The sequence below is a fragment of the Typopeltis vanoorti genome, chromosome 9 (assembly GCF_054136105.1).
Source record: "Typopeltis vanoorti isolate ZY-2024b chromosome 9, IOZ_Tvanoo_1.0, whole genome shotgun sequence".
Lineage (NCBI taxonomy): Eukaryota > Metazoa > Arthropoda > Arachnida > Uropygi > Thelyphonidae > Typopeltis > Typopeltis vanoorti.
In genome coordinates this window covers 23,959,600-23,985,306 of record NC_143557.1, presented here as the reverse complement: position 1 = coordinate 23,985,306, position 25,707 = coordinate 23,959,600, and the positions used below count along the sequence as shown (strand labels likewise).

General features: G+C 36.7%; 1 protein-coding gene across 4 annotated transcripts in view; it reads left to right on the top strand.

Annotated features, from left to right (window-relative positions):
* Window positions 1-25,707, top strand: part of Cox11 (Cytochrome c oxidase copper chaperone COX11) — a 177,139-nt gene that overhangs the window by 93,615 nt on the left and 57,817 nt on the right. For all 4 annotated transcript variants that reach the window (XM_090397989.1, XM_090397990.1, XM_090397987.1 and 1 more), the window contains one exon: window positions 17,208-17,333. In XM_090397989.1, the coding sequence (XP_090254115.1) occupies window positions 17,208-17,333 (126 nt within the window). The remainder of the gene's footprint in view (window positions 1-17,207; window positions 17,334-25,707) is intronic.

The following is a 25,707-nucleotide window of genomic DNA, read 5'->3' as shown; positions in this document are numbered from 1 at the left end:
TTCTTACACTCATCTGTCTCACTGATGTCTGCATATACATTCCCCCCCCCCCCTCCTTGGTAGTTCTAGTTTCCCTGGTTTTGCACATCCATTTTCACTTCATTCAGCAACACTCTTTCCAGTCTCCGCACACCAAGTCCATTCAAATGCAGGCCATCCATCTTGTATAAGTCCTTTCGCCCTTCAAATTCATTCCACACATCCACGAATTCCACACCACACCGTCTGCATAACCTATGCATAATGTCATTTACGATTATGGCCCTCCTCCTAAACTCCTCTCTGTCATACCGTGGCAACAGACTAACCATTCTTACTCTGTCACTCTTTTCTTTCGCTACCTTTAACAATACTTTCAAGTCCTCTCTCATAAAAAATTTATCACCTTTCAATTCATTCGTACCCACCACAATTAGTAATTCTTTCACCCTCTGTTTTTGCACTCTAATACTCTCACTTACAACCTTAAATTTCTCACCCGGTAAGTACGATTTAGGAAACATATATATATATATTTAAAAAAAAAAGCATTATTTTGCCTAAAAATGCAAATAAGAAATCAAAAAGTGCACATTTTGAGTAATAAAATGGCCTTAAAAAATCAGAAATTGTAAAGTATAAAATTCTGCGGATCTACTGAATAAGAATGGCTGCCGTTATTAATAGGGTGTCAGGAAAAAGCTAAAAAAAAACATTTCTTCCATCTAAAAAAGAGTAACCAAATAACCCTATTAAATAACCCACTTTCATCATAATACAAAATTATGCAATCTCAGTTTAAGTTTTAATTTGATTTCACATGGAATGATCCACAGATGCTTCTCATCTGAATATGTAAGGTACACCTGAAATAAAGAAATGAAAGCATAATTTTTAAACCCTAACCCAACATGACATTATTATTGACTATTTGCTTATGTTTGAGTTGTTTATGACCAAAGAGCTCAACAGATACACTTGTTTATGAAAAGGAGTTGCACACTGACAAAATAAAATATATTTTTATTTAATAAAAAATAACTTTCTAAACGAAATATTTTTTTTTAAAACAATAAGAAAACACAGAAGAATATGCATAATATAAATGGCCATTCTAGTAAAGAAATTAATTTCTTCTTTCTCACCATATAATAAATTTAGTTTAATCCTTTCAACATCTTTCTCAAACTTTCAACATCTTTCTCACCGTCATATGACAGGTTAAGTCCCCTGTGGAAGTTGGAAATCTTTGCCATCTCGCTCTATCACTGGCCAATTCTGTCATCTCTCTGTAACTCAATAATTGTGATCTTTCCTTCAAAGACTGTGCCAAGTTCTTTTTGGTCTATGAGTTAGCAAGAGATATATGGAGTTGAGCAAACCTGATGTTGATAAGGCTATGGGACTTGATGATATACAGGGTGTTCGGGATAAATTTGACAGTTTCGTAAGGAAAAAGAAAATCTTCTTTGTATCTATTAAATTTAATGAATTGACAAAAAAACATTACAGGCAGAGTTAATTACAATACTATCAACAAGATTTACTCAAAATAACCACCATTAGCATCGATCACAGCTTCAATTCTGCTTCGGAACCTCGAACAAGCTGATGCTACAGTCTCCCTGGGAAGGGCCGCAAAAACTGTTTTAATTTTATCCATTAACTGGGCTTTTGTATTACTGGAAGTGCAATTGGTGTCTTTTTCAACTGCGCCCCATACAAAATAATCCATGGGGTTAAGGTCTGGGGAGTTTGGAGGCCAAACATTTGGACTGGTGAAGTCGTATAAATTTTCAGACAACCATTTTTGACTTTTCCCAGAGGTGTGGCAAGGGGCCGAATCCTGCTGCCATACATACGGCCTACCATTGGCTACCCTTGTTATCCAGGGCTTGACTACAGTTAGCAACTCCACGAACAAAGCCCGAATTCCAATGCCAGGGTTCTTCAACACCTGTTCCTGCAGATTTGCGAGGAATTCTGCTGTACGAACGCAATCAGATCGTCTGCTAGGGATCTTTCTTCTTGCTACATCCTCGTAGTCACCATTGCAAGTCTCTAGTTCATGCCTGATTGTTTTTACTGTATTCAGGGAGCATTGGGCAGCAGTCGTAATATCCTTATTTTGATGGCGGGCACGAATCATCATGATACAAGTTATTCTCTTCCATGATTCAGGTGGGTTCCAGCTATCCATCCTTTCTGACATCTTGTATATGAATGAAGAAGGGTCCAAACTTTTAAATGAAGAGAAGTGTGTGTTAATACATGTAACTTACGGAAAAATATAATTAATTATAAATATGTCAAATTTATCCCGAACACCCTGTATCACTGTATTTTGAAGGAATGTGCTAGGGAGTTGACATCTGCCTTGGCATATTTCTTTAATATGAGTCTTGCATTGGCTCAACTTTCAAAGGAAGGAAGGCAAGACTGTACTGCTTCATAAGGGAGCTGACAGAACTCGAGAATCAAATTATAGGGCAATCTCTATTGGCCTATAATTTGATATCGAGGTTAAAGTGTTGGAGAGGCTAGTGAGAACACAATTGGGATGACAACAGTAGTGTTGTATTTGATGGACAGCACTGATTTGCTAAAGGGAGGTATGTTTGAGTAATCTACTTACTTATTACAATAAGGTGAAGGCCACATTGTACAAGGGAGATGGATATACAGTAGTATACTTAGATTTTGCAGTCTTTTGAAAATTACAACATGAGTTGATAGTCAAACTATAGTGGATGGGTTGGATATTAGACTAGTGCATTGGATTGGAGATTGGCTATCTGATAGATGTCAGCAAGCAGTGTATGTGAGAGGAAAGCCTTAATTGTGTGTTTTGGGACCACCCCCCCTGTTTAATCTGTATGTTAATGATATTGGGGAAGATTTGAATGGGGATATTCAGTTGTTTGCAGATGATATACAAAGTTGGGAAGAACTGCGAGGAGTAGAGCAGATGCTGTTGCCTTTCAGGTCGACTTGAATAGACTGATTTAATGAGTACAGGATTGGGATGCTAGTTTAATGTTGTGAAATGTAAGGTTTTAAAATTTGTAAACCAAAGATGGAATGTAGAATTTACTCTTGGTAGAGATATATTGTTGGAGGTGGACAAAATAAGAAATCTTGGGTGATGGTGGATAAGAGTGGATCTAAAATTTTGAGGACACACTGCCAAAATTATCAGGACAAGAATGAATTCTGGCAGTTATGAAGAGGGTACTGTCCCCTAGAAGCAAGCAGATTTTTGGTTCCATTGTATAATGGAACCGAAAATGGTTGATCAGTCTATATATGAACTGCTGTGCACAGATTGGTCACTTGGCTTTCAAAAGGTGAAGAGATATCAGTAAAGGGGTCCAGAGGCAATTGACTAAGGTAAAACATACCAGAGACATTCTAGTCTCTGGAATGTTGAGTGTGAAGAAAGGTTGAGAAAATGAAGTCTGCAGAGTCTAGTCGATAGGATGAAGACGGGTGATATGGTAGAGACATACATGTTGGTTAGGGGTTGTTATAGGATTAACGTTGAAGAGGCTTTTCATGAAATGGTGGAGATTGAATGAGAATAAGAGATTATTCCTGGAAGCTGCATAAGGGTGGTGTGAGCAATGGAGTGGGAAGCAGGTTTTTTGCATGGAATGTTGTGTTGTGAATGACTGGAATGCATTGCCTGAGAGTGTGGTGTCTGCAGAGAATTTGAACATATTTAAGGCATAGTATGATAAGCTGTGTGTATAACAAAGGGATCTCCAATGATGAGGCTCTAGGATAATAATAATCTCTGAATCCCTATTCGTGACAGTAATCAGAGATACTGTTTGTTTTCTGTTTTATTTTTTATATTATTGATATGGGTAGTGTAAATGTAATAATTAATAATATTATGACTCTTTTTTATATTTGTTTTTGCATGTTGAAATGTTTATTCATTTCAGTTTTTCTAACTATATAGTATCAGCACTTACCATCTGCCCGATTAGATAGTGATAAATTTTTCTTATGAAAGATCTGATATTTGTAATAATTTCAATTATTACAAATAAGACTTCAAGCAAAAGTGGCTCACAACCAATGCATTAATAGTGTAATTAAACGTATAATACTAGAAAGTTGACACTCACTGGACATTCTCTTGCTGCATGCAAAAACGCGTCTAAAAGGAAAAGGTATAAAAATTATTATTTATAAAAGTAAAGAAATTAACCTGAACTGTACAGTAGCTCAAATAAAGAAGAGCCTAAGTTTCCTAATACTTGCAATTATTTGTAAGACATGTAGAAAGGTATTGGCAAGTTTATTTTATTTTTTATGTACAGTTTAATTCACAAAATGATAAGAAGAAAATAACTAATATATTTATTTACTGAGTTGATGATATTTTTACTGGTTTTATACCCAGCATCTTCAAAGCACAAACAGCAGTTTAAAATTGTAATTAATAAAGAGAGATTTACAAGTACAGTATTAATTTTACCTTAAAATGACTCTCATGTTTTTGTTAAAGTGATATACACACATTCTCTTTTACAATAGAATTTGTGATTTTTTCCTAATCTGAGATTACCTTAGGTAAGACAATATTGATGCTCAGTAGTTTAGTGAGAAAGAAGATACTTAGTCTTATGGAAGTTTAAAAAAATGACATTTGGAGAAAGACCTTATAAAGAACAATTATTCTGAAATTTTTTCAGGAGAAATAAAGTACTCAGTCTGGTAGACTGATAGTCATATTATTAATATTCATTAATTTGTAAAACAACTGGTAATAGCATGTCAGATCCTCCGTGGCTCAGTCGGTATAGATGAAGCCCTTTGGTCGGAAAGACCTAGGTTCCAGTTCCTGTCCATGAGGTGCGGAATTTATCTGGTCTCTTTTGACTAAAGATGAGTTAGCTGATCTCATACAGAGGTAGAGGTATTTTTCATGTGGAAACTCTGGTTTTTCATCCCTCAGAACAGACAAGCTGGCCCCATGAACACATAGATCTACATTCATGAATATTTTCCCTTAGGGGATGTAGCAGAGGAGTAATGAGCCAGCTGCATTAATTCATCATAAATCCCTCATTAGGGGACTCTACCCATCCTAAGCGATGGATGAGAAGGAAAAGAAGAATAGCATGCCAGTGTATGAATGATTAATCTTCTGATTATAAAAAAAAAGGAGATCTCAAAGATATTAATTTTAGTCATCAGAAAGACTAATTCAAAATAGTTTTATATTTATTAATTTTGAAAGATTATCATCTGTGTACCTTTTGTTTATTCTTATGAAATAACATCTTTATTCTGTTGTTTATATTTTTATTTTATTTTCCTTTTTTTCTTTTTACTACTCGATTAGGGGAGAAGGATCCCAAAAATGAAACTAACTTTGCTGTCTAAAAAAAATAATAACGATAAATGTGTAATTCCAAATTCTTTGCTGTAGTTAAGGTTTGTGTCATGAATATTGCATTTCTTTCCAGTATCTAATAATTCTATGGCCCAGAGGCATAGGACACTATCTCCAATTTTCATAAAAAATTTAAATTTTTCATGGTGTTCATGTTTCGCAGGATACAGAGCACTATTCTAAAATTTCCTCTCTTTGAGAAGTTAAACATGTTTATCATTAACCTATCTGCAGCAAATTGCAGCATTACTCCAAATTGAGAGTATTTATGAAGGATCAGTGGTAAAAGATTATTCTTTCGGCTGTACTGAAAAATTAGCATTTTGCGAGATAGTGTCCTATGCCTTGGGTTACAGAATTATTTACCTTAAAAAAAACATTTTCTCCAAGTCTTAAAGAAATATTCGCTTCATTCACTTAACTTAGTCTCAAAAATAGGACAAGAGAAGTAGAATACAAAAACAATTACTGTATGTCTCTAAAGATACATAACAGGCAATAATCAGAGATTGGTAATAATCAGAGACACTAAGATTGGTTTTATTTATTATTTTTTTATTTTTTGAGCACTTATTCCACCGAAAATGAATAAGTGGTGGTAATCTCTTATTATTTGAGATTTTTTTTTTCCCCTGTTCGAAAATAAACAATTATGCTCTATACGGTATTCTCAGCAATTTTATATAAATCTCTTAAAGTTTTCAGAAATCATGAAGCAAGTTTTATTATGCACATTTAATGGAAAAATGAGTCTAAGCATAAATTAATGGTGATAAAAGTACCACAATGGCTCACTTTAGTGAGTACAGGAGCGGAAAACCCGAGGTACCTGATGCTGAACCATGCCTTACTTCATGTATTATACATCTGTATATTATCCGTAGACCGGTCCCTACTCTTTCTTTCTTTCTTTTTTGTTGTTCCTCTTGCTCCTCTACCCCCCCCCCCCCCCAATGCTATTAGAGTATTCGAGGGCTAGGGGTGAATCTTTCCTATTATACTTTATTTTTTTCATCTCATGCAGTGGGAGTCTGCTTTCCCTCCCAAAAGGCAGGTTTGGAGACCTTAAAGTGGCAGCCCCCCACTGAACTCACCCTGCAAGAGGTTGGTAGCCTATCCAGGGGAAATTTCAAATTACTTGCAAAGCTCTGAAGAAGAAAAATAGGATGGATTTGATCAGAATTGACCCAGCTAATGGACAGGGACTACTCTTTGAAAAATTAAAAATAGCCACTTGGAATGTCCATGGAACCACACACAAAATTGATGAGCTAAACAGAGAACTAAAAAATAGAAACACTGATATAGCAGCAATAACAGAGACAAAAAAAGAAAAAGAAGGGATCTCAAATTCTGGAAGATTATGTCATGATCTTCTCTGAAGTTCCAGAAGACAAATGGGCTTCATCTGGGGGTTGCAATTTGGATTAATAAAAATTGAAAAAACAAAATTTTAGATTATATTTAGGTATCAGACAGAATAATCAAAGTTATAATGAAAATTATGAATCAAACATTCAATATTTTCAGAATTTATGCACCAGTGAATGAAAATGAGGAAGAGACAGAAGAATTTTACAGAAAACTTAGAAAACTTCAGGAATGTATTGATGAAATAAATAAAAACGAAGCAACAATTTTGATGGGAGATTTCAATGCTAGAGTGGGAAATAACATAACAGGAGGCATTGGATCAGAGGTAGAATCAGTAATCAATAAGAATGGAATTTTATTAGGAGACTTCTACACATTTAACAGTCGAAAAATCAGCAATGCTTTCTTCAGGCATAAAAATATAAATAAGTACACATGGGAAGCAAGAACAACAAAATCAATAACAGATTACATTATTATTAACAACAAACTAAATAATATCATGAATACAAGGGGTTTTTAGAGGGAGCGAAATTGATAGTGATCATGTGTTATTATTATTATTATTATTATTATTATTATTATTATTCAGGCCTCCTAGGAGTCAAAAGACTCATCGAGGGAGGTCCTTCCTAAGACATAAAGTCTGTCAAGACTCATCGAGGGGAGGTCCCCCCCTGAGAAACACAAAGTTTATCATACCACTCTTTAAACTCACTGACCATTCTCGCTCCCACCACTCCATCAGGCAATGCATTCCACGGCTCAACTACCCTCCACACAAAGAAACCACTCCTTACCCTCTTGCTCACAGTTTCCTTTCGTAACTTCCAGGGATGGCCTCTTGTCATCACTCCTTCCTGCTGATCAACCAAGCGAAAGAACTCCCCAGTGTCAACCCTGTAACCACCTCTCAGCAGTTTAAAAGTCTCAATCATATCACCTCTCCTTCTTCTATCCACCAAACTCTGCAGTCCACACTCTCTCAGCCAATCCTGATGACTAACATTGTACAGTCCTGACACCATCTTTATTATCTGCCTTTGTACCCTTTCCACAGTTAATTTATCCCCTTCAAATCCTGGGGACCAGATCTGAGAATAATAGTCTGTGTGTGGTCTGATCAGAGTCTTATTCAACGGAATCATAATCCGTTTGTCTCTGCAGGTCAGTGTCCTTCTCGTTATTGCAGCAATCCTCTGTGTTACCTTCACTACCTTTGCAATATGTCCCCTAAATTTTAGGTTTCTATCAATCATCAACCCCAGATCTCTTGTCTCCGCTACTTCCTCCAGTTTAACTCCTCTCATAGAGTATGCAGCATCCCATCAATCTGTCCCAAACCTCAAGACCTTACATTATGCTACATTAAACTGAAACCCCCATTCATTTGCCCATCTATCTAGCTTATTCAAATCCTCTTGCAGGGCTGCTACATTTGCACTATTACTAATAACCCTTCCCAGCTTCACATCATCTGCAAACAATTGAATATCCCCTTGCAATCCACGGACAATGTCATTGATATAAAGGTTAAACAATACAGGTCCCAGTACTGAGCCCTGTGGAATCCCACTTGTAACCTTCTGCCTCTTTGATATTGCTCCACCATACACAACTCTCTGATATCTATTGGACAGCCAATCCTGAATACATTTGACCAATCTGACATCCAGACCCATGTGCTTTTACTTGAATATCAGCTTATCAAGTGGCACCCTGTCAAATGCCTTTGCTAAGTCTAGGAAAGTGGCAGTATATGCCTTTCCCTCATCTAATGCTCTTGTAACTATTATAAAAGGCTAGCATATTGCTAAAACAAGAGCACCCCTTCACAAATCCATGTTGACTTTCACAGATAACATTACCCTCATCTGCCCAATGCTGTATACAGTCCCTCAGTACTTTCTCCAAGATCTTACTAACTATTGATGACACACACACACAAACTGGCCTATAATTAGACACTTCCAGTCTGCTACTGCCCTTATGCAATGGCACTATCTTACCTTCCTTCCATTCCATGGGCACCTTTCCTGCAGCCAAACTTTCATTGAAAAGCCAGGTCAAAGGTACTGTCCTGCACATTCTCTCAAAACTCGTGGTGAAATACCATCCAGTCCCACAGCTTTACTGACATCCAGAGTACTCAGTATTTGGAACACACTCTCCTCCTGCACCTCTAAACCTCGAATCTGCCCTATCCCTCTAGTATTCAAATTGACTCCTCCAGGATGAAATACTCCAATACAGTGCTGTAGCTAGAGCTTTTGCTGCCCCTCTCAATACACCAAAAATACTACAAAAAGTCAAAACGGTGTATAGGGAAATAAATTAAAATGCTATATTTATTTTTCAAGCAAAACTTTAATTTCAATATTCTAAAATGTTATATTTCTTACTTTTCTGTTAGCAAAATCATCGATGACATTGCCGAAGTCTATTTCATAGTAATGTAGGTAATTCTTGATCCATTTTATTTAAAAAAACTCCTCTCACAACCATCAACACCTACAGCAATTGTGAGGAAAATTCGCAGTAGTATTACAAAATTTGGAACTGAGTTCTCGAGCCTGCATTTTAGAATTAACTGTAAAAGTTCAAAAGGGTTCAAAGTGCCTCCCCTCCTCTAGCTATGCCACTGCTCCCATAAAGTGTTCATTGAACAATTCCACTATGTCCTCTGCATCAGTCACTCTATTCCCATTTTTATCCCACAATGTCATTCTTCCACAGTCATTTCTCCTCTTACTGGCCACATAGCTATAAAATTCCCTAGGATTTTTCCTTGGATCTAAGGGCCAATCTTTTCTCATATTCCAGTTTCACCTTCCTTACCATACCTAGTCACTCTGCTGGCCTGCGTCTTATATTCTTCATACATCGTCTCTTCACCTGTCTCCTTATATCTCTTCCATAACCTCTTTTTCGTATGCAGTTCCTGTTTAATATCGTTTGTCATCCACTTTATTCCAAATTGTGTCCTCTTCTTCACTCGTGGAATACAGCTTACCATTGCTGCTAACAAATATTCCTTCACAATTTCCAAGCACTAATGATATCCCGGCCTTCCAATTCCTCTCTCCATGAAACTTCTCCAATTTGATGTCTAAGACTATTACAATCACCTGCTTTATAATTCCACATACGTTCCCATCTCTTTGATACTCCGGCATGTCTATTCATTTTCCAAGTCACAACCATATGATCATTCTCTCCAACTGGCAGGAGAGATGTATTCTCAGTTATTATCTACTCTTCTGATGCTATAATGAAATCCAAAACTCTCGAACCTCTTGTTCCCTCTGTTACATGTTGCCTAAGACATTTGTCATTCAAGAATTCTAGAAATTCCATTCCCTTATTGCTACATGCATCTTCCTCTCCCCAATTTATACTGCTGTAGTTAAAATCTCCCATAACAATCATTCTTCTTGCACTTGCCATGCTCAACTGTCTCAACATCTCCTGGTCCCCACCCTCTGTGCTCCTTGGTCTGTAGCAACACTCCACTAAATATCCTGTCTTGCCCACCTCCACCTCACACCGTATGCTTTCATAATCAGTAGTGTCACAGCCTTCCAAAGCCTCCACTCTTAGAGGACATAGGTCGTCACTTATCATAAACAGCACTCCACCACCACACTTTCCCTTCCTATCCTGCCGAAAAATGCTGTACCGAGCAACTTCTATTTCTGTTATTATGTCCTCTTCTGTCAACCACATCTCGGTGATCCCAATAATCTTTGGTCAGGCTGATGCTATCAGTGCCACCAATTCCTCTCCCTTATTCCGAATACTCCTGGCATGAGTATAAAGCATAAAAATGCCATTGTTTCTGTACCCAGCATTATCCCCTCTAGACTCCACTGAGCTCAGCGTTACGTGATGTCATCCCCCTTCTCCCAAGTACCCATTCCCACAAGAGGCCATCCCTGCTACCATCCACACTGACTCTTTCAGTACAGCAATCTTTCCAGATGCCTACGTCCTTCCTCATTCAAATGCAAGCGGTCTCTCGCATACCATTCCTCTCTGTTCTCAAACGTACTCCAAGCATCCACATATTCCAATCCTCTCTTCTGACACATTCTCGCTATTATACCATTCAATATCACCGCTCTTCTGCTCAGCTCATCACTATCATACCTAGGCAACACACACACACACACACACACTATCTTTCCTCTCTGCATCTTCTTTCATACACCCTAAAACAAGAATCTCATATCTCTCACTGCCCTACTTACGTTACCACTCAAGTCATTTATTCTACCATCACAATCATCTCATTCACCCTTTTACCTCTCTTAATTGCCATAGCCACACTTTCTATCGTTCCTCCTGGCAAACACTCCTCACATCCTATCTTGAACACCACGGATCATTGAGTCCCCATACATTACACTTCTTACCACCCTATTCCTCAATTGCTCATATGCATCCCCCTCTCTCTCTCTCCTGTAACACTTTCTCTCTGTGCTCCCCCTAGTTACCTGCCTTCCCGACATCACTCTATCCCTAGTCCCCGTGCTCCCTTGCATTCCTCTCATTCCCTCTCTCCTGCTGTTTCCATTCTTTCCTCTTCTATCATTCCTATATATGACACTCATTCCCTCTCTTCCACTTATCCTATTCTCACCTCTTCCATCATTCATACAGCTCTCTCACATTCCCTCTCTTCTACTGTTCCCATTCTGTCCTCTTCTATCACTCCCATAACTCTCACTCATTCCCTCTCTTATATTGTTCCTATTCTCTCTTCATCTACCATTCCCATAACTCTCTCATTCCCTCTCCTCTATTATTGTTCCTATTCTCTCCTCTTCTCTCATTCCCATAACTCTCTCTTACTCCTACTCTGATTTGCCTTGCATTCGTCTCTTCCATTTGCGTAACCTCATCTTTCACACTTCTCATCTCATTCCCCAGACATTCCACCTGCTCTTTCAGCTCATCTATCTCTCTCTCTGTAAGTCAGCCACTCTTGTTTGTCATTCATCCTCCCAATTGAGACCACTCCTAAAACTTCAGAATCATTCAACCTTTCCGTACTCCCTGTTCTTATTATTTTATTCATACTTCTCTCACCGTCTATAATACCAGTCATCTCTCTCTCTCTCTCTATATATATATATATATGTGGAGACTCTCCCGTCTCTGACTCATAGGTCAGTTGTAGTCTAAACGAGGTCAGTTATGGTCATTTCCAAATCAATAAGTTCCTCCCATTGCCTGCATTTTGCGCATATACATTTTCCCCCTTCTCTCTCCTGCCACATATACAACTGCCGGGACACATACATTCCAACATTGCAAATGATAATGAGAGAGGGAGCATACCTACATGGTCTTTGACAGGATAAAACATGTGCTTGAATACTTAGAGAAATGTCTGGTAAGTGGCACAGCAGAGAAGCAAAAAAAAGAAAATGGTGCAAGGGAAGAGCAAGAAGCGTATGAAAGATCAAAAGAGAGGGATGTGAAGATTCTGTCAAGAGAAATACTTGATGACAATCCTCCGATGCTGAGGACTATATTTTTTGTAAGCTCTCTGGTCAGATTTATGAAACTTTCATACTATCCACAAACTCTATTTGGCTTTAATATAATGTTGGATCGTTAATATCCACTATTTCTGCATAATTTACTTCACTAAAATGAAACCATATGGTTCTTTCTTTATTAATTACTTTTATGCACCTACCGAGAGCTCACTTACAAAAATACGTTTCTCTGATATCAGATTTCTTTGGTATTGAACAGGAGTTTTTGCTCTCTTAAGGTTTCTGCCTGAGGAGAGTTTTTGCTCCTTTGCGGGCATTGGTATTTTCTGGGGTGACTGCTTTGGCAAATGCTTTTTCCCCTGGGATGTAAGTGGTTCTGCTCAGTGGGTGAGTGAGCCTGTCACTGAGTAGTGAGCTAAATGATCCTTTGGGTCACTCATTGAAGTTAGACGGATCCAGGAAATTGTAGTGTTTGGACAAGACCCTTTACTTATACAGTGATCTCTGAAGTTTCTCTGAAGATATCAAACAGTGATCACTTCAGAGATCTCTGAAGTGACCTATAGATATAGACACTTGGGCAGTAGTCATGTTCTTTTAAGTAGTGCAAAGCTAAGGCAACTCCAGTGTTGAGGCTTGTATATATCATTAGCTCTCTGGTCAAATTTATGAATCTTTCGTAGTTTCTAATAATATTCAGCTTTGAAATAATGTTGGATCTTTAATATCCACTATCCCTCTCTCTATCTCTCTCTTACTTGCTCCTGGTGATATTTAGTACTTTTAGATAATAAAATTGGTCTCTTAAAAAGATTGATAAATTGGTTAGAAAAGTTCAGGTCCTTACATGATATTAGAGAAGTTATCTCCAGTAAATTTTAAAATACAAGATATAAACAATCCAAACAAAATATTAAATGTGCACTCTGATAGGTTAAGACCTATTAATGAATGATAATTTAATATGTTTAGGAGATAATTTAAATAAAGTGTTAATGGATGAAGGTTTTCCCATTATAAATAATAAAACATGATATCAATCTATTTTCACAAAATTCTGGACAACAAAGCCATAATAATAGCTGTAAAAGATCATATAGTTATGTACCTAATTCTCTGAAGAGAAACTACATAATATGAATAAGCAACATGAGAACAATTCGGATCATGAAAACAATTGTAATTTGGATTAGTTGATGTCAGAATATCATAAGTACCCAAATTTAAAAAAAAGTATTCAAAAATATACATCATCTTCTAACTTAAATACTACTTATCAAGATAATCAGTCTTTTGAAACTGTTAGTGAAGAGTCCATACTAATCAATGATAAATCCACAGAATTGGATGAACTATTAGAAGCTTATAAAAGTGATAAGAATAATTTTGCTCATATTCATGATAGAGATTTATATCTCTTGGATTTATCAGATGATTCTCGAGAAAGTGATAACTCAAATTACAGTTGATAAATCCGATGAAAATAGTCTACGAAGACAGTATAATTTGAGGCCAAGAAATCATATTCATAAGAATTGTGATTATTGTTAAAATTAGAATTCTATAATATGTATGTGTTTTGATTATTATTTTATTTTTTGAAAAAATTTCAAAGAAATAGTAAAAATCTCACATAATAATTTTACTTCTGATGTTCAGTTTTTATAATATTATATATAGTGATTGTAAATTTCATTAAATTTCATTAATGATACTTAAGTTTTGTTATATGATAGTGTAATATATTTATTTATATTTGTGATAAACATTTATATTTATATTTGTGATAACATGTGTGCGTGTGTGTTATTTAGTATTTAATGACTAGAACACTAAGAATTAAAAAATAAAAGCATATTTTATTCGCACGACTAATTTTGTCTTTCACAGATTTCTTCAGTTGCAAAAAACGTAGAAATAATTAGCGAGATAACCGTACAGGAACTGCCTCCGAACAGTACAAAAAAGCATTAGCATTAACTGTTAAGGTTCAAGCCTTGATGAGTTTAAAAAAGAACTCTCTCTAACTGTATTATGTGTGCGTTTAAAATCTTGAGCATGCCAATATTGGATAGCAGAACACTGACAATCTGACAAGTTGTAACTAAGGTTACTGTTGATATATACAGGGTTAAGGATTATTTCTTTTGATTCTATTATTTTCCTTTCTATTTCATCGTAACAACGATGCATGTTATTTGACTTTTCCCAGAGAACTGGATGTGGGAATCCTTCTTCATTGGAATTTGTGGAAAACAAAACATGGCTAGATAAAGCACTGGCTCATGTTCTCTTGTAATTTATATCTCTTTGATGTTCCTTAATGCGAAGTTCAATTGATTTTTCCGTCTGGCCAAAGTATGGTTTACCACAATTGCAGAAAATCTAGTAGATGTCGGGATATTTGAGATAGTTATGTCTAGTCTTCGGCTGACTTAAAAGGGAATGTAGCTTTGGTAGTGTCGTGAAGAACGTTCATATGTTATATTTTCTTAGAGTCTTTGTCAATTTTGATGTGACAGAGCTGATTAAGGAATAGAAATTCAATCTTCAATTCTCTGTTCAATCCTCTACCTCGCCGCAATGAAGATACTACAAGTTTTAAAGGAACATTTCTATTTTCCTTAAATATTCCTTATTCCGAAGATTCTGAAAAAATATAACATACAGACTTTCTTCACAATAGTACCAAAGCTATGTTCCCTTTTAACCGATGTTCTCCTACATGTCTGCAAGGAGATGTGCTTTGCATTATGGGAGATACTGAGACAAGGAATGATAAGAGCTAGGTCCACCTTAGCTCGAAGTTGCCTGATGTTGCACTACCTTACCTCAGTCCTGAAGATATTTTCAGGCGCAAACTTTGTTTGCTTACACTTGGATAAAGGATTAAACTAAATTTATTATAAAATAACATTTATCGTTGTTACGATGAAATAGAAAGGAAAATAATAGAATCAAAAGAAATAATTTTTAACCCTGTACATAGTGACTGCTTCCTTGGACAGAGGAGAAGGATACACAGTGATATACTTGGATTTTGCAAAGGCTTTTGATAAAGTACCTCATGGTAAATTGATAGTCAAACTAGAGCAGATGGGATTGGATATTAGATTGGTGCATTGGATTAGAGATTGGGTATCTGATAGGTATCAACAAGTTGTGTATGGGGGAGCGATGTCAAGGAAAAGGAAAATCATTAGCAGAGTGCCTCAGGGATCTGTTTTAGAGCCATTACTGTTTAACTTGTATGTTAATGATATAGGTGAAGATTTGGATGGAGATATTCAGTTGTTTGCAGATGATGCAAAGTTGGGACGAACCATGAGGAGTAGTGAGGATGTTGTGACCTTGCAGGAAGACTTGAATAAATTGAGAGATTGGGCACAGAAATGGGGATGTGAGTTCAGTGTTGCAAAATGTAAGGTTTTAAAATTTTGAAAACAAAGATGGGATGCAGAATTTATGCTTGGTGAGGATACATTGTTGAAGGTGGAAGAAATAAGAAACCTGGGGGTGATAGTGGATTAGGATCTGAAATTTAGGGGACACATAGCCAAAATTGTGAAGACAACAGAAAGGCTTCTGGGAATGATACATAGGACACTGACTTGTAGAAGTAGGGAGATTCTTGTTCCGTTGTATAAGGCTTTTATTAGGCCACACATGGACTATTGTGCCTAGATTTGGTCACCTGGTTTTCAGAAGGATGAAGAGATGTTGGAAAGGATCCAGAGGTGACTGACTAAGGTAGTTTCTAACCTCTGGAATGTTGAATATGAGGAATGATTGAGGAGATGCAATTTATAGTCTGGTGGACAGGAGGAAGAGGGGAGATATGATAGAGACCTACAAGTTAGTAAGGGGTTGTTATAGGATCAGTGCTGGAGAAGTTCTACAGAAAATAGTGGGAGATTGGGGGAGAACCAGAGGTCATCCCTGGAAACTGTATAAAGAGGGTGTGAGTTGGGGGAGTGAAAGGCAGGTTTTTTTTAATGTAAAGTTGTAAATGATTGAAATGCCTTGCCTGAGAGTGTGGTGTCTGCAGGGAGTTTGAATGTGTTCAAAGCACGGTATAATGAGCTGTGTGTGTGATAAAAGGACCTCCCAGATGAGTCTTTGACTCCATGAGGTCTTGGGTAATAATAATAATAACAATAATATCAACAGGTAACCTTAGTTACAACTTGTCAGATTGTCACTGTTCTGTCCAATATTGGCATTCTCGAGATCTTAAACGCACATGTATGCCTAATAATACATTTAGAAAGAGTTCTTTTTTAAACTCATCAAGGCTTGACCTTAACAGTTATTTGCTAATGCCTTTTTGTACTGTTCAGAGCCAGTTCCTGTATGGTTATTTCTATGTGTTTTGCACCTGAAGAAGTCTGTGAAAGACAAAACTAGTCGTGCAAATAAAATCTTCTTTTATTATTTTTTTAATTCTCAGAGTTCTAGTCATTAAATACTAAATAGCATGTACTCAAACTGAGTAAATCAATCTATAAACATATATATATACACACATACATTGTTCATATTTAGTGATAAGTTGCATGGTGAGTATTAATGCAACTGCCATGTGGTTTAGTGGTGACTTCACTTTTTTTCCTAAGTTGAAACTGAGATCAAAACAATGCCAGTATGTTCCTCATTCACAAGAATGGGAAAGCAGAACTAAATATGATCATAGCAGATGTGTTTTTTCAGTCTTTTCAGAGTTATCAGAAACATGTGTAACAAATATATTTGGTCACTTGGGGATTATTTTGAGGAAGACATGAAAGACAATATTTTCCTTAATCCATATTTTGATTTATTTGAATTCATTCTTGTTACTTTTTTTTTGTCACATTGTGTATATGTTTAGATACCAAGTCACACTATTCCATTATGTATGATAATGTCTGCACACATTTACTATTTATATATGTTAGGTATATCCCGGAGAAACAGCTTTAGCTTTTTATACTGCTGAAAATCCAACCAAAATCCCTGTTACTGGCATTGCTACCTATAATATAGTTCCGTATGAAGCTGGGCAGTATTTTAATAAAATTCAGGTAAATATAACTTTTTTTTAATGCTTTGGCAGTTAATTAATGTTTCAAATTGTAAAGGTTGATGGGATTTTTTTTTTTTTTTTTTTAATTATGCTTTCACTGATTATATTTTTGTATAAGAGACATTTCAAAACAAATTTAAAATAAAGTTAAAGGAAATTTGCTTTATTTTATTTTATTAGAAAGTCTAAGGATACCTCAGCAATAATAGTATCTTTAGACTTCAGGTTAATTTCCTTTTTAAAGTAACGTTCCTTGCATACTGTATATTTTATTTTTTTACACTCACTATCAAACACTTGCAAGCCAGCTTGATTTCTTGTATAGGATAGCAAGTAATGGTAATGGTTTGCTTCATTTCTGTGTCTGAGAAAATTTTCTTGGATAGAATAATTCTATTTTAAGAGAAACACCAAGAGATTATGTGAGACAATCAGAAATGCAGAGTAGATGTTATAGGTATCCCACCAATGGATGCATATACAGTGATATTATTACATGACACCTCCATGGAGTCCATGAACCTAAAGAGACCAGAGTAATAATATTAATGTTTGGTATACTTGAGGCATTTTTGAATAGATGTGTTAGCTTTTTGTTCATGTAAAATGCCAATATGATCAAACTGGAAAATTGGTTGATTACATAAGCAATGTTTAACACCATTGGAAGGATAAATCAGGCATCATATCACATTTACAGCAGTAGGGCATGAGATGGACTTGCATTACATCTATATTCTGTTTAGTGCAGAATATTATTATAAGATGGCAATAGTCACTAGAATCCATTCTAACCAGGGAATTAGGCTATATGATGTGGAAAAAGCCTTGATAATAAAATGCAATCTTGGAGCCATAGAATTCATATGGCCACATCTAAAATGCAACCAAGTATGTAATAGATTGATTTGTGATGCAACTGCATATGCAACTCATTGTATATAGTTATGAAGCTATTATTTTGTTTATAGTACATGGAATGATTAAATATTCTAAATTATTATTATTATAATGTGATACCTCCAGGGAGTTCAAAGACTCATCGAGGGAGAGTGTGCCAACAGCATAGAACGATATACCCTTCCAACTACTAACCACACTCAAACTTGCTTAACTTTTTGCGTGAGCAGCCATTAGTAGCAGAGGCTCTGCATACTTGATCAGTAATATTTTTATATATCAAAGTCATGAATTTGTTGAAAGACTAAAAAAAAAAATTACAGCATTCATGCATAGGCATATATTTGTTGTTTGTGTAAGTTTTTTTTCTGCACACCTTTTTATCTAAAGTGATAGACTGTTATAGCAGAAAGTTGACTCTTGTGAACTTCCTTTAAAGTAAAATGTTTCTATGGCAGTGGTCAGGAGTTAGAGGTAATTCATTACGAAGAGTGCTTTATAATATATGGAGAGTTGATGGTACCTATATTTTACTAAGACTTTGGCATATTTGCATTTATGTGCTCTCAAAGTGAAAGTATTCAAGAACCAAGGAGTGTTTCTAGGATTTTTGATAATGAGGAAGCTATACTGTTTAAACCAGTAAGGATATCTTTTCTATGCCTCATGTGAAGTAGCGAAGCTTGTTTCTGGAGAACATAATATAGTTCATATTGCTGAAATTAACAGTCAAGATTGAATGTGTGATATAGTGAAACATTTCCTCATAAACATAATATATGAAGTATGTATGGATTAATAGTTCACGTTTGAATGTGTGATATAGTGAAGCCTGTTACGTGAGAACGCAATATAAAATTGAAACTGAACTTTCTGATGACTGTTGTTTTAGATTGATAAAACTTTGAAGTTAGTGAATGAATGGCTGACGACTTGTATTTTGTGATTGTTCTGAATAGTTAAACTGAATCAATATTTAAAGTACTTTGAACGATAGCTTTGTTTAAAGTGAAATTGTGTTTGGATTCTTGATAATAAGAAGAGTGGAATTTATATGCATAAATTCTGATCGTAAATGATATACTCAGCTGAGTAAATTGATAATGTTCTAATGAGAACTTAGTCATTGTTAACTGCATTATCCCTGCTAGAAAATCCTTGTTTTAATGTAAATTTATGTATTAAAGCATTAAATATTTTTATTTCAGTTGAATCTTGTGTTTGCCTGATTTCTTTCATTGCACCGCTCATTAAAATAATTTGAATCTTAGCGGGAACCCTATATTTAATAAGGAGAATTTCGGCCTGAATTAAGTTGATAACTATATGGTACTAACTGAAGGTTGATTTCACAATGTTGCTTATGTGAATTAGAACATAGAGTGGCACAGTTTAAAATAAATTTTCTCTGTGTTCGAATGTGAAGTCAGTCAATAGCTAGAATATACAATGGAGTAGAAAGTAGGATCCAACAAAGGTTACTGAAGAGAGTGAAAGATAAGTGGGAAAGGTTATCAGTGTGTTCCCAAGGTAAGACAATAATAAGTTAAGATGGAAAGCCAGAATCATGAATGGTGTGCTGGTAGAGCTGTGTGAGGAGAAGGGAATGTAGTTTGTGCATGCATAGCATGTATTTGAAGGACGAATGGAATTATAGGGCCATCACCAAACTAGTCTGGTGATGGCCCTACATGCGAGGATTGATAGTTTTAGATCTGATCATTTCATCAAGGGATGTAGTTATAATTGGGGTTTCACACTTTCCTCCAGTCGGTGAGAGTGATCACCTGGGTTGTGGCCAGCCATATGATGACTTCTGTGAGGAAAGGATATATGTGGAATTACAAGGCTGATGATTATGACAAGCTTAGGTGACAGCTTGGAGCTATAGCATTAAATGAGTAGTTGAGGGATAAGGGAATAAATGCTGCTTGAGAACTGACAAAGAAATACATAACCTTATGAGTGTGTGAATGTATTCTGAAAGTCAAAAGGTTGAATAAGGTAGATGTAAAATGGATGAATGAGGAGATTAAGCATGAAATCTGGAAGAAGGTACTTTGGAGGCAGCACAAGATGAATAATGGTAATAATCAGTTGCACGAAGAATATAAAGATCAGGCTAGGAGAGTGACCCACTTGGTAAAGACAACAAAAGTGCAGTATGCAGAAATTAGCAAATCAGGCCTAACAAAACCTCATGAATTTTTTGATATGTGGCAAGTAAAACGAAGAATGATTGATTATGGTAAGATGATTTAAGTGGGAGATTGATAACTGCTGCAGAGAACATAGTCGAAGTTTTCAATGAGCAGTTCATCAGGGTGTTTTATCCTTAGTGTGATGAAAATCAAAATTAGAAGCTCAAGTGGTGAATGAAATGAGAAATGACTTAATGATGAGTGAACAAGAAGTATATCAGGAGTTAAGTAAGCTAGATATCAATAGGACTTGATGACATATCACTATGTGTCTTAAGGGAATCTTCCAAGGAGTTAGCATCAGCCTTGGCCTAACTGTTTAACAAGTCTTCCAACAGCACAAATCCAAAAGAGTGAAAGAATGCAAATTTGATCCACTTCAAAGTAGTGATGCTGTACGCCCACAGATACGAGACCCTTCGACACTTCTGTGCGTGTCAAAAGAAGGAGAATCCATTCCGATAATAGGGTAATTAATCCATCTTGTGGGATGAGTTGTTTATTATTACACATAGGAAAATTAACTTTTCTTTTATGTACATGATAGTTTTTAAAATGGTTACTATTTTGCTTGTATAACAGTTGGAAAATTTTACGTATAAAGCACTTGATTTCGCGTGTTGGTGACCAATTCATACATCCTTTATTTCTTTTTCCCCTTCAGGATGAATTCACTCTTCCAGGCAGGTTGCCAGACTAGGCTCTCGGATCTGTGGTCAGACAGTGAGGCTAAGGCAACAAATTATAGGCTGATCTGTATATCTGAAGTTGTAGTTAAGGTACTGGAGAGGTTAATGAGATATAAGATACAAAAGTGAGTTGATAACAGCAGTATTCTTTGTGCTTGTCAGCACAGATTTGTTAACACAACTTGTTTGTGTACTATAACAAGGTAATGAATGTATTGGACAAGAGAAATTCATGTACAGAGGTATATTTAGATTTTGCAAAGGGTTTTTATAGATTTCTACACCACAAGTTGGTAACTAAACTAAAGCAGATGGGATTGGATGATAGACTTGTGAGTCGGATAGGTGACTGGCTATCAGATAGGTATCAAGTTGTGAAGACATCACATCAGATTATGGAATGATGCAGAGGACCTTAACTTGTAGAAATAAAGAGGTTCTGGTTCTATTGTATAAAGCCTTGATCAGGCCTCATATGGATATTGTGCACAGATTTGGTCTCCTGGTGTTCATGGTGATGAGTATATATTGGAAAGGGTCTGGAGAAGACTGTCAAGGTGGTAACTGGTCTTTGGAATGTGGAATGTGATGCCAGATTGACGGAATGTAGTCAGAAGCCTTGTGAATATGAGGAAGAGAGGGGGGGTATTAATTAGGACATTTAAGTTGCTAAATGGTTGTTACCAGGTTAATGTGGAAGAAATGTTTCATAGAATAGGAGGATAGAACAAAGGGACATACCTGGAAGCTGTATAAGGAGGGTGTGAGCAGGAGCAGGTGAGCAAGTTCTTTGCATGAAGAGTGGTGCAAGTGGAATGCACTGCCTGACATTGTGGTGAATGCAGATACATTGAATAAGTTTAAAGCTTCGATGGGCTTTTTGTGTAGCAGTGTTCACTTCCTGCAATGAGTCTTTTGACTCCATAGAGCTCTGGTTAATAATAATAATTTCTGGTCAAATATCTACTCCAGCTGCCTTTCCACATTTTGGGTTACAGATGTTTTTTTTTTCCTGATTTAAGTAAACGATATGTACTGATTGCATGGGATATTGAATATTTTCTGTATATATATATATATATATATATATATATATATAAATAAAAGAAAGGATGGAACGAACTTTCCCCCACCTAGAAAAATGACTTGCGACAAGCACGTCAAAATCTTAATCGCTCTTATTAGTTTTGATAAGATCGCTCTTATCAAAACTAATAAGAGCGATCAACAACAAGTTCAGTTGTCCCCAATTGTGCATACGTGCTCGACCAGATTTATCATTTGCACAAAGGGAACAAAGACTCCAGCTTTGAAGACAACTCATAGAAAAATGTGAAAATGTGTGACAACAGTTGATTTATCAACTACAGACAAGTTAAACTGGCGCAAAAACCAAGTGATGTCACATGCAGCCACCTTGGAGACCAGTATGCATGCACTGCATAGGAAATATGCAAGACCCTTGCGGTCAAACATATGGCTCACAAAACCCTACATATTCACTTTCCAACATCTGTATCCTAAACTCCAACCTTAATAGCGTCCACTAACACCTTCAATCTACCAAACCCCACCTACTCTTTCTGGCAGAACCTCAAATCTCACCTCTCCCCAGCACTATTTATCTCAACCTTCCAAACTACTCACTCTTTAACAACTTTCATCCCAAGGGTAGTGTTTGCATACATCCACTCTGACATACCTTGCCAGAGAGCACCCAATCTAGAATCACCCAACTTTGACCTTCATTGTTTGAAAATATCCCTTCCCCACTCAGTCAAATTCATTTGCTGTCTCTATCACTCCCACAACACAACCAACCACTCTGAGCTCTTTAATTTCCTCTCCTTAAAAATTGACTTTCTCCAGTCCCACTTTCCTAACAGCAAAATTATCCTCCTAGGAGATTTTAATCTCCACAACATTAGCTGGCTTTCCTCCTCCAATTTTACAGATCTTGCAGGCAGAGATACTGAAACATTTGCCATCACTAACAACCTTACATAACTTGTTCAGATGCCAACCAAAATACCTTATAACCCAAACCACTCCTCCAACAACCTAGATCTCTTCCTCACCGATGACTCCTCCAAATACAAAGTAGTGAGTCCCCTGGGTAATTCGGACCACAATCTAGTGCTCATCTCCTCCTGCATGCAACAATGCTTACACAGACACTTCCATACAAGAGTAGTTGCATTATAACAGTGCCAAGTGGGACAGCCTCTGCAACTTCTATGCTACATTCCCATGGTTGGACTATTGCTTCTGGCCTTCCAACCCAAACATATGCACCGAACTTATTACCAAAGTAATCCTCACCAGCATGGAAACATACATTCCACACAGTACTCTGAACTGCCATTCCCTAACTAAATCTTGGTTCTCCAAAAGATGTGCCAAGGCTGTACAGATGAAATACCAGACATATCATAACTGGCTGAAATCAAGAACCTCATCCTCCTTTAGAGATTATACTGAAGCCCGAAATAGATGCAAAAAAAAACAATCAATGCTTTCAAAACAGAGTTTGAAAGAGCAAAAAAGCAGGAAATTAGCAGGCTGTCCAAAAGGCAGCCGAGCCTTTTGGTCTCTCACCAAAGCAATTGGCTGTAACTTCTGCCCAACACTATTTCCACTGTTATCATACCCAGATGGCTCTATTGCATCATCACCCACAGAAAAATCCAATCTTCTAGCTTCACACGTTGCTTCCAATGCATGCATAACTGATGATGGTAAATATCTCCCTAACCATTCCAGACATTCAACATACAAGGCCCCCTATATCCTTTTGCCAGGATGAAATCAGAAAAATACTGTCCAAATTAGACACAAAAAAGTCTCCTGGCCCTGATGGCATTCCCCCCAATTGTCCTGAAAGTTTGCGCACCGAACTGACTCCTATGGTGACAAGTCACTGCTGTCCAACTACTGCCCTATCTCGCTTACCTCAGTCCTGTCAAAAGTAATGGAAAAAAATCATCAATTCTCAACTCCTACACTACCTTGAAGACACTCACCTAATAAACAACTGCCAGTATGGATTTCGTTGCTGCCGATCAACAAGAGATCTGCTCACATGTGCCACCCATCTCTAGACAAATGCTATGGAGAAGTTTGGTGAATCTCAAGTGGTTGTACTTGATATCTCCAAAGCCTTTGACTGGATCTGGCACAAAGGCTTACTAAGCAAACTACCATCATTCGGTCTGACCCAGGACTTCTGTAGTTGGATTGCCAGTTTTCTGTCTGGACGCACACTGTGTGTGATGGTGGATGGCTTTCTATCCTCTCACCATTTAATTAATACTGGTGTTCCAAGGTTCTGTCTTCTCACCAACCCTCTTCCTGCTATATTTCAACGACCTACTTCAGTTGACTTCCAATGCAGTACACAGTTTTGCAGACGACAGCACATTACACTCCTTGCTTTCATTTGATAAACCTTACCCTACAGAACTCACCTCAACCTACAGAACATCAACCACCACCACCCTCAATTCCGATCTCCAAGCCATACTACAATGGGGTTCGGATAACATCACCAATTTTAATGCTAATAAAACCCAGTTCTGTCCTATTTCCCATAAAAAAGAACCATTTTTTCCCAGTATCCTTTTTGATGATACCCAAATTTCCAGACAGTTTGAGATCTCTCTTCTTGGAATTACCTTCACATCAAACCTCTCCTGGCAGAAACATCACAACCATTGCATCCTCAGCTTCAAAAAAATTAGGATTTCTTTTTCGCTCAAGACATTACTTCACCCCTGAACAGCTGTTAACATTATACAAATCACAAATCTATCCAGCTATTGAATACTGCTCCCACATATGGGGTGGGGCCCCTAAAAGCTCTCTCAAAATGCTTTTGACTCAATACAGAGGAGATCAATTAGACTTATTAACAACCCATCTCTTACCAACTCTTCCCCCCCCCATTTTCACACAGATGTTTGATTTCTGCAGTTATGTATATTCTACAAATATTTCCATGGGAAATGCTCATCTAAAATAACATCAATAATTCCTCCACTCGGTACTAAGCTCATTGGAACACGTGCAGCAGCTGTTGCTCAACATCTCTTCACAGTACACCTAAAAACAAAAAGAACAAGTTTCTTTTCCTCTGCCTTCATCCCTGCAACTGCTGCACTGTGGAACAGTCTCCCATCTACTGTGTTTCCAAAGGAATACAATTTACAGTCATTTAAATCAAATGTAAACAACTTTCTCCTTTCCCAACCCACTACCCATACACAGTACTAATGTACTGTAGGTTGATCAATGAACCTCTTGTGTATGGGTACAACATAAAAAAAAAAAAAAAAAAAAACTGCTGTTCTTTCACTGCTTATGAGTATCTAATTGAATGTTTCAAAGTAATTACTCCAGAAACACAAGATATCTTTATCATTAATTTTAATGGCACCTTTATCATCACTGGTTCTTTTTCAGCACATTTCTTCCATTTTTAATCTTTTTCAAGAGCTTCCATAACATTTTACTACCTTCATGATATTTAATTTTGGGATTCTTCCTGAAGTCTGTAAGATATGTAATGATATGGGAACTTTTG